The sequence below is a fragment of the Aethalodelphis obliquidens genome, unplaced genomic scaffold, assembly GCF_003676395.1.
Source record: "Aethalodelphis obliquidens isolate GAN/ISIS:26980383/991018 unplaced genomic scaffold, ASM367639v1 scaffold5, whole genome shotgun sequence".
NCBI classification, from domain to species: Eukaryota; Metazoa; Chordata; class Mammalia; order Artiodactyla; family Delphinidae; genus Aethalodelphis; species Aethalodelphis obliquidens.
This window is the reverse complement of record NW_020837949.1, coordinates 68,846,889-68,861,797: the sequence shown is the minus strand read 5'-3', so window position 1 is coordinate 68,861,797 and position 14,909 is coordinate 68,846,889. Positions and strand designations below refer to the sequence as shown.

Sequence of the window (14,909 nt, the reverse complement as noted above, 5' to 3'; positions counted from 1 at the left end):
TTAGTGAGGTTAGGTGGAAACAAAGTTAATCCCAATTCCTCTTTGTGGAATTAAGAAATTTCAGCTAAAATTGGAGTCCGGGCAGGCCTGTAGGGGGAGCTCTTATACCCTGCCACGCACCATCAATTACTCCAAACAGGAAGATACTTATGCCTTCCTCTCTAGTCTCCAACAGAAAGGTGTTGCCTACTTAACTATCCAGAAGGAAGAAGAAAACTTCTCTCCACCTAACCACAGCCCAGCCAATCAGAGAATGTACCAGACCAACCTATGAGTAGCCTCCATACTTTGGACTCCCAGCTTCCTCACATGGACAGTTGGGTTATTATAGCTCCTCTCAACTCCCCTCTTTTCCCTATAATAGCAAGTTCCTCTTCCTTGTTCTCTGACTTGCCCCATAGTTCACATACCCCGAACTGCAATTCCTCTGGGCTCTTCCCGAAGAAACTCGCTTTTGCTAGTAAAATAACTGGCTGTTGTATTGTTAAACTTGACATTCACCAACCTTATATTTTGATTAGAACTTTAAACACACATTCCCCCCAACCCCGTCCCTGCCATACACACACAAACACACAACACTACCTACCCCTTTTCCGAGTTTTGAACCGCTGGCCTGTTAGCACTGGCTTCTGATGCTTATTCATAAAATTTCTGAAAACAAAGAAAGTAAGATTAGGCACTTCAAAGAAGCAGTTGATATAATATATAGCTAATAAGTATATGTTTGACTAAATATAATATACTAACATACTAAATATACTTTTAAAAATGAGATAATTGTAACTACTGAACTAGCAAAACTTTTAAAGTTTAATAATATCTAGTGTGGACAAAAGACACAAGGAAAATAACCACAGACATAAACTTTGATATAAAGGATAAACTCCATGCAATACTTTTGGGAAGCATTTGGTGAATATCTATAAATATTTACATGTGCATAACCTATGGTCCAGCAATTCCTTTACAAGGAATTTGTATAACTTTTCCTTTACAATTTATACCCACACAAGTATGCAAATATACGTGTATGTGTATATATAAAAGGATTTAGCTGCAACATTGTTGGATGCATAAAAAAATGGAAGTTGAATACTCATAAACCTATCTAGTTCAATAAGTTATAATAAGCCATCAAATGGAACTACGAAGCTTTACAAAATAAATTATATCCAATGTACTACATATGGCCCTGGCTACCTCTCTGATTATGTTTCCTACGTATACCTCTTCCCATCATTCACTGCTCCAGCCAACTGCCCTCTTTGCTTCTTCCAGTCCAGTGGGCCAGGGAAGCCATTCACGTGGCTTTAACTCTCTGCACTCACTCAAATGCCTCCATTTCAGAGACTTTCCCAGACCACCCTGACTAACAAAGCTCCTTCTCTCTCTCTCCCTCTCATCTAGCTCTATTTCTCTTCATAGCTCACAGCAGACCCTGTCATTTCATTAGCATCTGTTTGCCATGGTCTATTTCCCCCAAGAGTAACATCCGTGTGGGTAGGGATTTTGTAGGTTTTACTCAATACTGTATCTTTAGCACCTAAAACAATACTGAGAGTAAGCATTTAAATTTAATAAATAATTGTCAAATAAGCTGTTGCACTGATATGGAAAGATGTTCAAGTAAAATTGTTAAAGGAAAAAAGCAAGTTGAATGAAAGAGTGTAAAGCATAATTTTTCGGTTAAAAAGGGGGATACACGTAATATTTCCTTTTCTAGGCAAGGAACATTTAAGAACGATACAAGAAACTGTTAGTAAGCTTTTCATTTGTTTGCTTAACCTCAGAGGATGAGTATTTCGGTATTTTAAATTCTCCTATTGGATTTAATGTATAATTAAAAATATCAAAAATGATCTTTTAGAAAAGTGAAAAATCTGCTCTAAAAGACCTTTTACAAACTGAGAATAACCTTGCTGGCATAAATATTACAATCTGAAAATATGTCTAGATTGCCTAAATTACGAGGACCAAATGATTAAGATAATGTCAAGCAAATTATTTAATTATCTTTCAAAGATTTTTAAAATTGTGATTTGAAAATGTCTAGATTTTCTCCATTACTTATACCATTAATTATATCTCAAAATTTTTAAAAAATCCTCAAGAATGTGGAAAAATTATTATTCAATTTATGTACTAAAACTTTCTTCCAACCCCATGAAAAAAGAGAAACTTCTATTTTCACATAGAAATCAATCTGTCTATCATTGAAAACTTGAATCACCATTTTTAAAGTGAAACTAAAAAAACATGTTTTAAATAAAGTAACAAAGCCCCAAAGTAATATCTTTTATGGTTTAAGTAGAGAGAATTTTTATCAATCCTATAAGGTGAACTTACTACATCCTGCTTGGAGATATAAAGGTGACTAAGCCGGATTCCAAGCCCTCAAGGAACACAGAGCCCAGCAGAGATAAAATACAAACATCTACAGTACAATGTGACAGGTGAAACAACAGCGGGACACACCTAGCTAACCAGGATAGAGAAGGGATTGATTGCTGTATGTGTATGGGGCAGCAGCTGCACAGTGAAATAACTACAAAAGCAATAACTTTAATCAATGAAATCTCATTTCATTTGAAAGATGTTGGAAGTAGAGTTTCTAATGCATTATTTATATTCACTGCAAAACTCTTTCATTCAGAATTTTCCCTGTTGGAATTTTCAACAGATTCACTCTGTACCAGCAAACATTTCTATTGGAGCACAAGTAATGAATATACGTGTGTGTGTGTGTGTGTGTGTGTGTGTGTGTGTGTGTGTTCTCCTTAATATTTCCACACCTCCCAAAACACAACAAATACTGAAATACCATACAAAATATTTTCTTGGGTTAGCGAAGAAAAATATCTGTTAAAGAGTTTGGGTCTCCTACCGAGATACAAAACCAAAAATAGAGCCTGAAACTCTTCCAGGAGGTGAACAAGCAAGGAAGGAGTTTCCTTTTTTGCCAAAGATGTTTTTATTTTAGAATTTAAAAATATTTTTAAAGTGGGAGCCCCCTCTAAAAGACTTATTTTAACGTCTAGAATATAAACATATAGAATTCCCTAATTAACTCTATCTTTACACCTTGTTTCTATTTTCCTGCTAATGGGGAATTACTACCAAACACAGCCTACACTGGAGAGAATTACTCTATTTTAAAAATTCTTTAGCTCTGTTTATATTTTCTTTAGTTCTAAATACAAAAGTTTGTTTCTTCATAGCCGAGTTATGCAGGCTTATTTTACACAACCTCAATATAGTCTATGTGGAAAATAATAAAAGAACACATAAACATAAAAAAAGTATGCAAAGATTTTGACACACACAACATCCAAAATAAAACAAACAAACACAGAGACTCACCTACTGGTATTGAAAGACTAAATGAAGATATTCTGTTCACCAAAAGTCTCTATCGTTTAGCTGTTACTATTTGGAGTAGAGGCTTGGCTTCCCTCTAAATTTAGCTCTGGTGCTACATTATAATCTGCTCCAGTGAGGGTCAGCCTTTATAAGGCACTCACTGAAGCTCTGGCTGAAGAAGAGCAAGGACACTTTGACTAAGAAACTGTGCTGGCTTAAACCTGGGAAAGTAACAAAGGAAGATGACTAAGAAACTGTGCTGGCTTAAACCTGGGAAAGTAACAAAGGAAGACTAACAAAGGCAGTTCTCTTAGGCCAAGGTCAAAAGCTCACTCTTTTTTTTTTTTTTGCGGTACGCGGGCCTCTCACCGTTGTAGCCTCTCCCGTTGCGGAGCACAGGCTCCGGACGCGCAGGCTCAGCGGCCATGGCTCACGGGCCCAGCCGCTCCGTGGCATGTGGGATCTCCCCAGACCGGGGCACGAACCCGTGTCCCCTACATCGGCAGGCGGATTCTCAACCACTGAGCCACAAGGTAAGCCCAAAAGCTCACTTTTATTAGACTGCATTACAACTTACAAGTTGAAATCAACTAAAATCATGATGATTTCACTTCCATAGAAACTATAACCCAAACACTCACATAGAAAATAAGCTCATGGGACTTCCCTGGTGGTGCAGTGGTTAAGAATCTGCCTGCCAACGCAGGGGACATGGGTTCGAGCCCTAGTCCGGGAAGATCTCACATGCCGCAGAGCAATTAAGCCCGTGCACCACAACTGCTGAGCCTGCACTCTAGAGCCCACGTGCCACAACTACTGAGCCCACGTGCCACAACTACTGAGCCCACGTGCCACAACTACTGAAGCCCGCATGCCTAGAGCCTGTGCTCTGCAACAAGAGAAGCCACCACAATGAGAAGCCTGTGCACCCCAACGAAGAGTAGCCCCCACTCGCTGCAACTAGAGAAAGCCCATGCACGAAGACCCAACACAGTCAAAAATTTTAAAATAAATAATAAAAATAAATTATTAAAAAAATAAAAAGAAAAGAAGCTTATGTCCCACCAAAATGAAAAAGCTCCACGGCTTAAAATAGAATTTTAAAAAATTGTATGTAAAGTGGTAAAACAAAACGGATTCAAGTATTTCACACGTCATCTAAGAGACTAAATTTCTTGGATAGTTTAGAAGATAAAAGAAGGCCATAAAAATACTAAAGCGATACAATCAACCAAACAATAGAAAGCAGGTACTTTATTAATGAAATAGACATTTTTCAATCAATTTCTATTTAAGTCTAAATGGAAAAGTTTAATTGAAAGATTTTTAAGTCTAACATATTAGATAAATATCGCCCCACCTCACTTTATTTATCTTCTAACTGCCCTCATGCTCTTTTCATATTCCACCCCTTACTCCCAACCAGACTCTGGGTCCAAGTGTGACAATGGGCCAGCAGCACTGAAGGGTCTCATGGCTACTGTGTATTAATTCTGCCACTTGCCCTGCCCACCCTGAGTAGATTGACACCTTGCATGATGTCTTCCCTCGTATTCTTCCTTAATTCTCTCCATTCTGGAAAGTGTCTGACCTATCACAGAAGGTCGTACCTTCTAGTTGTCCCTACTAGTGGATGCCTGTTCTCAACTAGTAATCAAGCGATTTGGCCTGATACAAAATTCTTGCCTGTTCTTCTGGTCTGGCTCATCTTTGAAGTATGATGATCTGCCTTATGTAAGGCATTTAATATTACTAATATATGCTACACATAAAATAACTATGCTATTCAAACAACCTTGACATTATAACTATGGATACTCTAAAGTGGAATCAATCTTATTTTATAAAGGGATAGAAAGAAAATATTTTAGGCTCTGTGAGCTACATGGTCTCTGTTCCAACTACTCAGTTCTGCTGTTATAGCCTGAAAGCAGCCATAGGCAATATATAAATAGGTGGTCATGGCTGTATTCCAGTCAAACTTTATTTACAAAACAAACAGTGGATCAGAATGGGCCCCCAGGTTGCAGTTTGCCAACACCCATCCTGGAGAGGTGTACCCAACAGAACTATCTGTGACCGTGAAAATGTTCTATATCTGCACTGTCTAATATGGTAGCCACATGTGGCTATTGGACCCTTGAAGTGCGGCTAGTGTGACTGAGGAACTAAATGTTTAATTTTATTTAATTTTAATTAATTAAAATTAAAATTGAAATAGCCAACGTGTCTAGTGGCTATTATGTCAGGCAACCCAGTTCTAAAGCATTCCCTACGGCCCAACACACAAACTTGATAAAAAGGTGAAAACACACTCAAAGGATAGGAATTTTTTAATTAATATTTTTCAAATAAAGTAGCTCTGCAGAGCATTTTGCCCAAATTTCAAAACTATGTGGCTATAGCAGGAAAGAAAAGAAAAAGTACCAAACTTCAAAGTGAAACTCTCTTTGTACCGTCAATATTACTTAAGACAATGGGAAGAGAGAGACTTCCGATTCTAAGATAATAAAAATTATAGGGCAACAATATTATCCCCAAAGTATAAAGTGCGTCATAAAGATGCAATAACACCAGCACACAAAACGCAAAATATAACTGACCCACTTTACTGCAACGTTCTCAGGATGTACTCTGTGTTTAGGAGTAAGTTTCAAGAACTACCTTTTATTCTATATTTCAAATGGGTAAAGTAATTTACCATAAAAGAAAACTAAAAATTGCCCATAATTATAAACTATTCTCCTTTCCATTAAAGCTAAAACTGCAAGAACAAACATCATAAACTCCTGTACAAAAAGTTCTCATATCTAGGGATCGTTTGGGTTGATAACATTGTAGCATCCTTCTCTCAAAAGAAAAACAAAATTAAATTGCTCTGTGAAACTTTAAATTATGAACATTCTAAAGTGATAAGCTAAATATTTGCCTATAATTACACTACACAATTTTGTTGTCCAGAATAACATTAGCTTGTTCAATATCCTTACCATGATTTTGTAACAGCCTCTCTGGACTCAAAATCACCCAGCCTCTACAACAAACTTCACTATAGCTCCTAGAAAATTCTATCTAAGTTTCAGTATTTATAATAATGGAAAAAACATTAAAAATTTAAAATAACAAATAGCCTACCTATAAAAGAAAAATGTTTCTAAATAAATTCAAATATTTCTTTAATACAAAAATATTACTATTATATTCATATCCTCTTCATTCTTATAATTAATGATATAAAAGAACAAAGATATCTTTCTTAAAAAGCACAAAACTTAAACTATAGTTCTCTCCTCAAAATTTTACAACAGTAGTTTCCAGCAAGGGACATTAATGGTAGGAACTTAAATTGTGCTAAGCAACGACCTTTTAAGAAAGAGGGATCAAAGCCCAAAGGAATTGTGTTGTGAAAAAAAGTACACTGAGTTAACTATATTCATTTAAATCTGCCTTAAGAAGACATAAAAGCATCGTGATTAAATTTTCATTATGACATTTCCAAATTGATTTCACTTCTTAAACTTTATCTTATTTTCGAATGATTCTTGCTTCCCTGTAAATAAAAATATTCCAGAAATTACATTTTAAGTATTAATGTACAACCTCTTCACTGAAATAAAGACAATTACATAATGTCACTTATTTCATCTCAATGAAGTTATTTTCAAAAACTTTCAAGAAGTATAAATTAACTCTGAAATAGTTTCACTCTGCTTATCAATTCATGCCATCTACTCAAGGGACTCTGTAAGCAGTCCCTGGGGCAAGCACATGTCCTTCTCTGGGCCCTTCCACTTTCCCCATTTGGGATCTCTCCCAGGCCCTTCCCTTCCCCCAGCAACTGACCAGCCCCACTCAGCTTCCCAGATGGCCTAATCTTGCTGATGTCATTCTTATGTCTCAACACTTTGAAAAACACAAACACACCTTCAACTACACACACTGTACATACTTTGGCTTTTAGAAAACTCATTCCTCAAATGTAACATTTCAGGGTATCTTAATAGCAAAATGTCTTAAAACCTCTGTTCTAGTTAAGACCCTTCGAACTTTTGTCTGCAAGACAACAGGATAGTGATAACAATTGCATACCTACAATATTTCAAGTTGTAAATTCAGAGAATTTAGAGGAAATGGTGGCATGAAACAGAGGAATATCCAATGATTAAATGTCTAGTTGTGGTTTAAATATATTTATTAATTTATCAAGTATTGTAGAGCGGGCTTATTGTGTATCAGGCACTGTACTAGAGCACTTGTTTCACTCCAGGGTTAATTTTGTTCCCCAAGGGACATTTGGCGGTGTCTGGAGCCATTTTTGCTTGTCATGCTGGGAGAAGGGGCTGCTCCTGGAATCTAGTAGGTTGAGGCCAGGGATGCTACTCAACAATCTACAATGCTGTAGGAGAGCCCCCTACAACAAAGGGTTATCTCGCCCAATGTTTCAATTGTGCCAAGGTTGGAAAGCCCTGCATTAAAGAGGAAACAAAGGTAAGCAAAGCCAGAGATGGGCCTTGCTCTCAAGAACTGAAAATTGTGCACACAGGTCTAAACACATCAGAGCAGCAACCAGGCAGATATTTCCCTGAAAGACTTATTTCTGTTTGCCAAACATTAATGTCAATTGTAGACAAAACAAATGCATCACCGAGTAGCTCTGGCAGGGGGTGATAATGGGGAGGGGCTACGTATGTATCGGGGGAGAGGGTATATGGGAAATCTCTGTACCCTTCTCTTAACTTTGATGTGAACCTAAAACTGCTCTAAAAAAAATTAAGTTAAAAAAAAAACCAGCAGGGAGTGGTGTCAAATGCCAGAGAGCATTCAGTTGATTAAGGCTAATTTTGTATCAAACACAAAACTGATGGGAGTGTTTATGACTATCAGTACAAATAGAAGAGTAGAAGATAAGTTATTATGGCGAGGGGGACTGAAGTCTGTTCCTCTCTTCTTAGCATTGTAATCAAGGAGGAGAAGATGACAGAATCTTCTGGAAAAAAACATAACACCCTAGACTGGTTACTAGTGGGAGAATGTTGCTTTGGAGCAATGGCTTTTACAAAACATGGGAATGAAACTCAGGAAGTTCAAAGGTGGTGATGGGCAGGAGTCCAAATGTCTTCTCACTTGTGAGTTCTCTCAACCAGGCCACTCCGGCCCCCATCCTCCCAGGAGGGGACCTGCCCAAGCCAAGCCTGTCTAGCAGATGAAGCTTTATTTGAAAGGCTGCACACACGCAAAAAGTTACCTACCATACACATGCCTATTTCACAATGAGGACAGCATGAAATGGATAGAAATGCCCAAGCATAGCCTGGGACTTAATCGGACATAGCACACTGATGATATGAAACTGTATTCCCAGATACAATTTTAAAGGAGTGAATTACAGAAACTCAAATTGAGAGAGAGAGAGAGAGAGAGAGAGAGAGAAGATCAGTGCCACATTACAAACTTTCAAGTATACTTTTTCAAAAGGCTTAAAATCATTCATTTGCATTCATTTATTAAACATATCTCTATCTGGTACTGGTCAATAGGGATGCAGATGGGACCAATTAGACAAAATACATAGACAAGATGCATGGTGCTCACTTTCTAGCAGGTGAAGTTTGACCCAAGCACTGCACAGAAAAACCTGGCAGTGTGAGTTAAGAAGAAGTAATGGTCTCCAGTATGTTAAAGTACATCACATGATGAATTTGAGTTGCAGTTGTGTTTATTAATGCTTTAACAATCAAACGTGTGTTGCATTTTTGTTTTTTTACGTTTTAACTTATAATGGATATCCATGAGGTATGGAACACTTTGAAACCTGAAGAACTAAACCTAGACCTTCATCTCACACTCTGATAAGGTTCTGAGATGTCACGCCACTTGCCTGAGGTCAGGCATTCCATTCTAACCTTGGTGATAAAGCAGAGATCAAAGCAGAAAAATCAGGCCCTCACAAACACAGAACGGTCAGGGCCAGAACCCGTCAACTGTCTACTTGCAGAGCACTTCTCCAACGAACCAACTGAAGTTGTTGGGTAACCATTTATATGACTCTTGAAGGCAGCTTTTTTATTATTTGCCTCATGAATTTTATGGTTTAGAGTCAGAGAGTGAAGCATAAATATTAATTTTAACGTCTAGTTCAGCACTTGGATAAACTGAATTAACATATGTTACCTCCCAAATGCCAAATAGTTCTCCGTGGAGTTCTAGTAAGGAGAAAAACATTTGTCTTTAGCAAGAGGATTTAACAGAAATCCTGCCTCTTAAGGACATGTAAATAGTAGGAAATTTATGGCTCCATGGTTTCTGGTACTACTGGAGCTGGTTCTCAACTTCTTTCCTGCAGAGGCTCAATGCTAACGTAAACACCATCTTCACACTCCTCCACGCCCGATGTGGCGTCCTTTCCTCTAGCCAGCAGCTTCCTCTGTACCAGCAATGTGGGCTTCTCCTTCCTGTTTACAATAACCCCATTCTATTACCTTGTATACTGAGAAAAACATATGTCATGTTCTCTTTTTTCCTTAGAAATGATCACAAATCCAGGAAGCTGTCGAGGTTGGTTTGAAAAGCATTAAAGTCTTTTGTGTGAATATGCAAAAAAGAAGAGGATACAGTAGGATATTATAAAACTGCACACCCCATGGTGGCTTATGATATAGTCTCCGTAGTGCTAAGAGTTAATGTTGCTTACTGTTACTCACCTCTGCCTAGCACTTTTCTTGAGATTTATTTAGAAGTCCTCAAAATAACAGTGCATCTAACAATTATTTTTTAAAAGTCCTCTTCTAACATAAAAATAAGTCGAACTACGAAAAGAGGAAACACAATTCTACACATCTCACAAATTTGTTATTATTGTTTTCCTACTAATATATTATTTTATATATATAATTAAGAGAATGAAAGATAACAAAACAAAAAACACCAAAGGATACACCTGAAGTTAAAAAATCAAGAAAGAACAATGAAAGCATTGTCTCTTTGGCATTTGCCAAAAGAATGGTTCATTCAGTGAGTTACTTAAACCTTTTATTTCCAAAGCAGTTTACAAATATGACTATCAGAATATTTTTTGGCACTTTTCACTCAACACATGCCAAATTTAGAACAGGCCAAATTATTCCAGTTGGCATTTAACTGCCTAAAAGATACTTGCTGAAGAGACCCATGGCCCCAACATAGACATCAGAATGAGTTAAGAAAGAAAAGTATTCTTGTGTACACTGCTGATACTGGTATACAGCAGATTTTTTTAATTTAGAAATTATTCTAAATTGTCGTGTATTTTTTCCCCTAATAGATACAAAGGAAAAATGCTGTGGAAACTCCTAACGACAACCACAATCCCGCATTAAAATGATTCACATTAACCTGATTATTAAATCCCCAGTTGCATCTCTCAGGTTTAACTGTTTCAGCCATGTCTTTATTCCATTCATCAATAAAAGTAGAAAACAAAAAATCAGAACAGTCCAACTGGAAAAAAAATCAAACTGAGAGAATAAAATTCCTTTAAGGCACTATATAGATAAAAACAGTTCCATGCATCATAGTTCACTTGCAAAATAAATTTCACAATTTCCTACTCATTTTATTTTCTAGTTATTTTGGCTATTGATATTCTAGCTATTTTGGATAATTTCAAATCAGTTTGTATTCAAGGGCAAAATATCCGAATAAGTATATGATTTTCTCTTCTATGGTTTCTTTTTATGTCCATTATTAACTTTCCTGCTACCACCAATTCTGAAGATACTGCTTTATAATTTTCAGTTTAGTCTAAAACATGTGATGTCATAAATTACTTGAGAGCAAGAACAAACCTAGTGTGCTTTAAAATATAATCTCCACTTCCATGATTTTAAAAAAGTTGACATACGGAAGAAAACTTGCCTTTGAAAGAAAAAATTTCTAGTTCCAATACGGTTGGCCAGAAAATTACAGCCAATACTTATTTTATAAATATTTATAACATGTTATAATATTGTATGGAGTTGTTTTCTTGGGGGTTGTTCTCCCTGGAATGTTCTCCGTTTTCTGGCTCGCCTGCCCAAATTCACCAATCCTTCCAGACTCTGTTCAGAATCTCACTTTCTCTAGTCCTCCCACTGAGCTCCACACGTTCTGGAATATGCACTTGTGACTGTACTGCTCTGGTTGGGGACTGGAGAAGGCTGTGTGGGGAAGGGGTCATTTGAGCTGAGAAGGATTGGAGTAAAATGTGATATGCAGAAACGGGTGGAGGAGGGTATTCTGGGAGCAGGAAGCCAGTGGGTGGGTAGGGAGTAACCACATTGTTCACATTAGAGCTGAAAGACTGGACGGAGCCGGACAGCCACCTGAACAGGCAAAGGGAAGTTCTCAAAGGGGTCTAACCTGTCGGCTGACAGAGGGGGGGGGGGGGGGACTTTTGGATGATGACTTTAGTCCCTATTGTTTCAGGGGCTGGCGGGTCGTCTCCTAAAGGATAGAGGCCTCTTGGGAACAAATATCATGTCTTATCATTTGGGATTCACTAAAAACAACAGATGCATACCAAGAACTTTCTTATTATTATTAAAAAAAAGTTAATCCTGATTAATATTTTTAATAAGTTAATCCTGAGATAGAATTACTAGAATTATATCTTTATGAAAGTCTCTCTTGAAAAATAAATCTCTTCCAAAATGTAGGAAGTTGGGTTTATGGCAAATACTAATGTCTATACAATTTTACTTTAAAATGATTTCTTAACTAGGCCTGTAGTTGTGTTATTCATCTTCTTCTCAACTGTAGAAACAGGTAGAATTAGCCCTAAAAATAACAATTAATTTTTATATAACATTTTATAGTTCACAGGGGATCCTCAAGGGTCCTCAGAGTCATCCTGTAAGTTTGGTTAGTATCCCTGTTTTATATATGAAGAAAGTGAAAGCAAGAGACATTGCCTTGGAAAAGCCATCTCATCACGGAGTCTTGGTTTTCCCACTCTAATTCTCAGAGCTATGGCTGTGCTTGGCTGTCTCCCAGGGCTCATCCATAATCATTTCCTACCAGGTCAGAAGAGGCTACTTAATGGGACTGCTTTACTCCACAATCAACAGACCAGGAAGAGATTTTACTCAGAGGCTGATGAATGTAGTTTTAAGGGCTGCTTTGTCTGCCGGGTCTTTTTAACACAACCCCGCAACAGATAACCAAATACCAAGAGATAAAAACACCAGTTTTCTAGCTTAAATGTATTTATTGCGAAGGTGAATGCTACCTTTTCCCTTCTGATGCAAAAATAGCTTTCTATTTTTAATTATTGGAACTGTTTTACTATACTCAGAGATAAGAGGCACCAGCCTTGAGTTTTAAATTCCACAGTGACATAGCTAATATAAATATATATGAGTTGAAGCTGGATATACACTAATGTGTGCTTCAGCATTACCTGGCAATGAGACTGGACTGGCTACATTGTCCTTAGACACTGTGAAGGCTTGGCTTTGAAGCTTAATTAAATATTCTTTAAGAACGCTTCAAACCAAATCTGGGAAGAAATGTTATAAATGATACCAAAAAATTCCATGTTGGCTTCTGGAAACATTAACATTTCATAAGTCCAAAACATCATAAAAGAAACATAAACATCAAGACACGCAAGTTATAAAGTTTTACGAATTCAGAAAGCAGTTGTCAAAGCAAGCATTTAGTTAAGCAAATCCTGAGGAAGGACGTGGCAGGCACACCTGAGTGTGCTCCCGATTTTCAGGCAGTGAGATACCTCCTCTAACTATTGCTCGTGACATCACCAAAGTGCTTCTTTGTTTGGAAATGCCTTCTGACTTGACTTATGTGACACAAGAAGAAAATCAGTATCTCCACTTCATTCATGTCTTGATTTTCTCAGTTAAACGAAATATATTTGCACCCCTTGTTGAGACGTGTCTGCAAATTACTTCGTCAGGGTCTAAAAAAGATGAAGATTAGCTGCCAGTAGGATATTCACAAGCTTGTGACACAGCACTGAGATACGCCACCTACCTCTTCGTTTTGTGGAGAAGCTAAAGGGTGATGTGAACAGTTTATGGAAATGCATTGTTCACAAGACAGTCTTTTGCAGATTTAGGTGTAACTGTTTTAACATTAAATGGATAACCGCATAAGCTCAACTCTAAGTATAGAGAAAGAGCATTTGTATCCATATTGCTTTCTCTCTCTCTCTTTTTTTTTTTTTTTTTGGTTTAAACTACAACGACAATTTCTTAGGGGCTGTAATATGTCCAGATTTCCTTTTTAAGACTTCCTTATGGAAAATCTCAAACGTATCAAAAGCAGAGAGAACAGTCTAATGAAGTCAATGTACTCATTGCCCACCTTCAACCCTTAACTACACGGTGAACTTTGTCTCATTAATACTCTTACTCAGTCCCTGTCCCCCACTGTCACAAAATTATATTGAAGCAAGTCTTAGATGTCCTACCATTTCCCCCCCTTAAACAATTCAGTACATATCTCTAAAAGATAAGGGACCTTTTAAACATATAACCACAATATTAGTTTCAAAGAAAATAAAAATCCTTAATATCATCAAATATCCACTCAGTCAAGAAATGTACCCAAGAAAAGAAAGTTAAATGTCAAGGAAAACATTACCCCAAAAGTTACAACACTCAAAAATGAGCTATTCCCCTGCAATAAAAAGAAAACGGCATTCTCTTAAAAGCACAGAGCTGTACGTCAAGGGCTTCAAAGAGGGAGTCCAGGAATGGTCTGCAAAATTTGTAACATGTGCATATGTACAATTTTTTTTTTCTTGGTTGGTAGCATTCATCAGAATGTCAAGCAGCTTGAGACCGAAAACATTTACAGACCTTCTCCCCTTGGTTATGATTGTGTGTGCTTAGGGCCACATCACCTCACATTGCCAGGAAGGATTAGTCAAGTAGGGAAACAAATCCACCTGAAATAACTTGGAGATCAAACTGAATTCAACTCAGCATGTACTGAGCACACACTACGTGCGAGACATGGGTCACAATCTTGAGAAGCAAAGGTAAACTAATTCTAGTTAATTTACAGTCTGGAAGGAGAAGGGGTCAAATAGATTAACAAAAACTGAACTAGGATGTCATGAAAAAGGTGCCTGCCTTAGGTTATTTTCATGGGGATCCAGATGAAGAAGCAAAGGTGATGTTAATTTCGGGGTACAAGGCGGGTGGGGACCAGGGCTCCTAAGAAGATAGGAGAAAATTAGAGGATGTCAGCAACTGTACCAGCAACTCCTGAGGAAAGATTGTTCTTATCGCCCTTGCTGAGGGACAGGAATAAAAATGTTTACTAGGGCCTGTATTCCCCTCCTGGATGGGGTGGGAGAGGGGACCATGAAAGTATCTTGAAAGCTGACACTTCATCAGATCTGGAAGGAGATTCATCAGATCTGGAAGGAGAGAAAGACTCGGTAAAGAGGGAAGGGAGGTCACTCCAGGAAGAGAAAAGCAGGAACAAAGGGGTGGAAACTACTGGCATGTTAGGGAATCAGTGAGGTGACCTTAGAGCAGAGTATGTGGGAGGGGCTGGCT

The 14,909-nt window shown here is 37.6% G+C and overlaps 1 protein-coding gene across 4 annotated transcripts in view; it reads right to left on the bottom strand.

The window, feature by feature from the left end:
• BZW2 (basic leucine zipper and W2 domains 2) overlaps positions 1–14,909 on the bottom strand; it is a 58,354-nt gene that overhangs the window by 39,392 nt on the left and 4,053 nt on the right. For all 4 annotated transcript variants that reach the window (XM_027102581.1, XM_027102583.1, XM_027102585.1 and 1 more), the window contains one exon: positions 590–654. In XM_027102581.1, the coding sequence (XP_026958382.1) occupies positions 590–654 (65 nt within the window). The remainder of the gene's footprint in view (positions 1–589; positions 655–14,909) is intronic.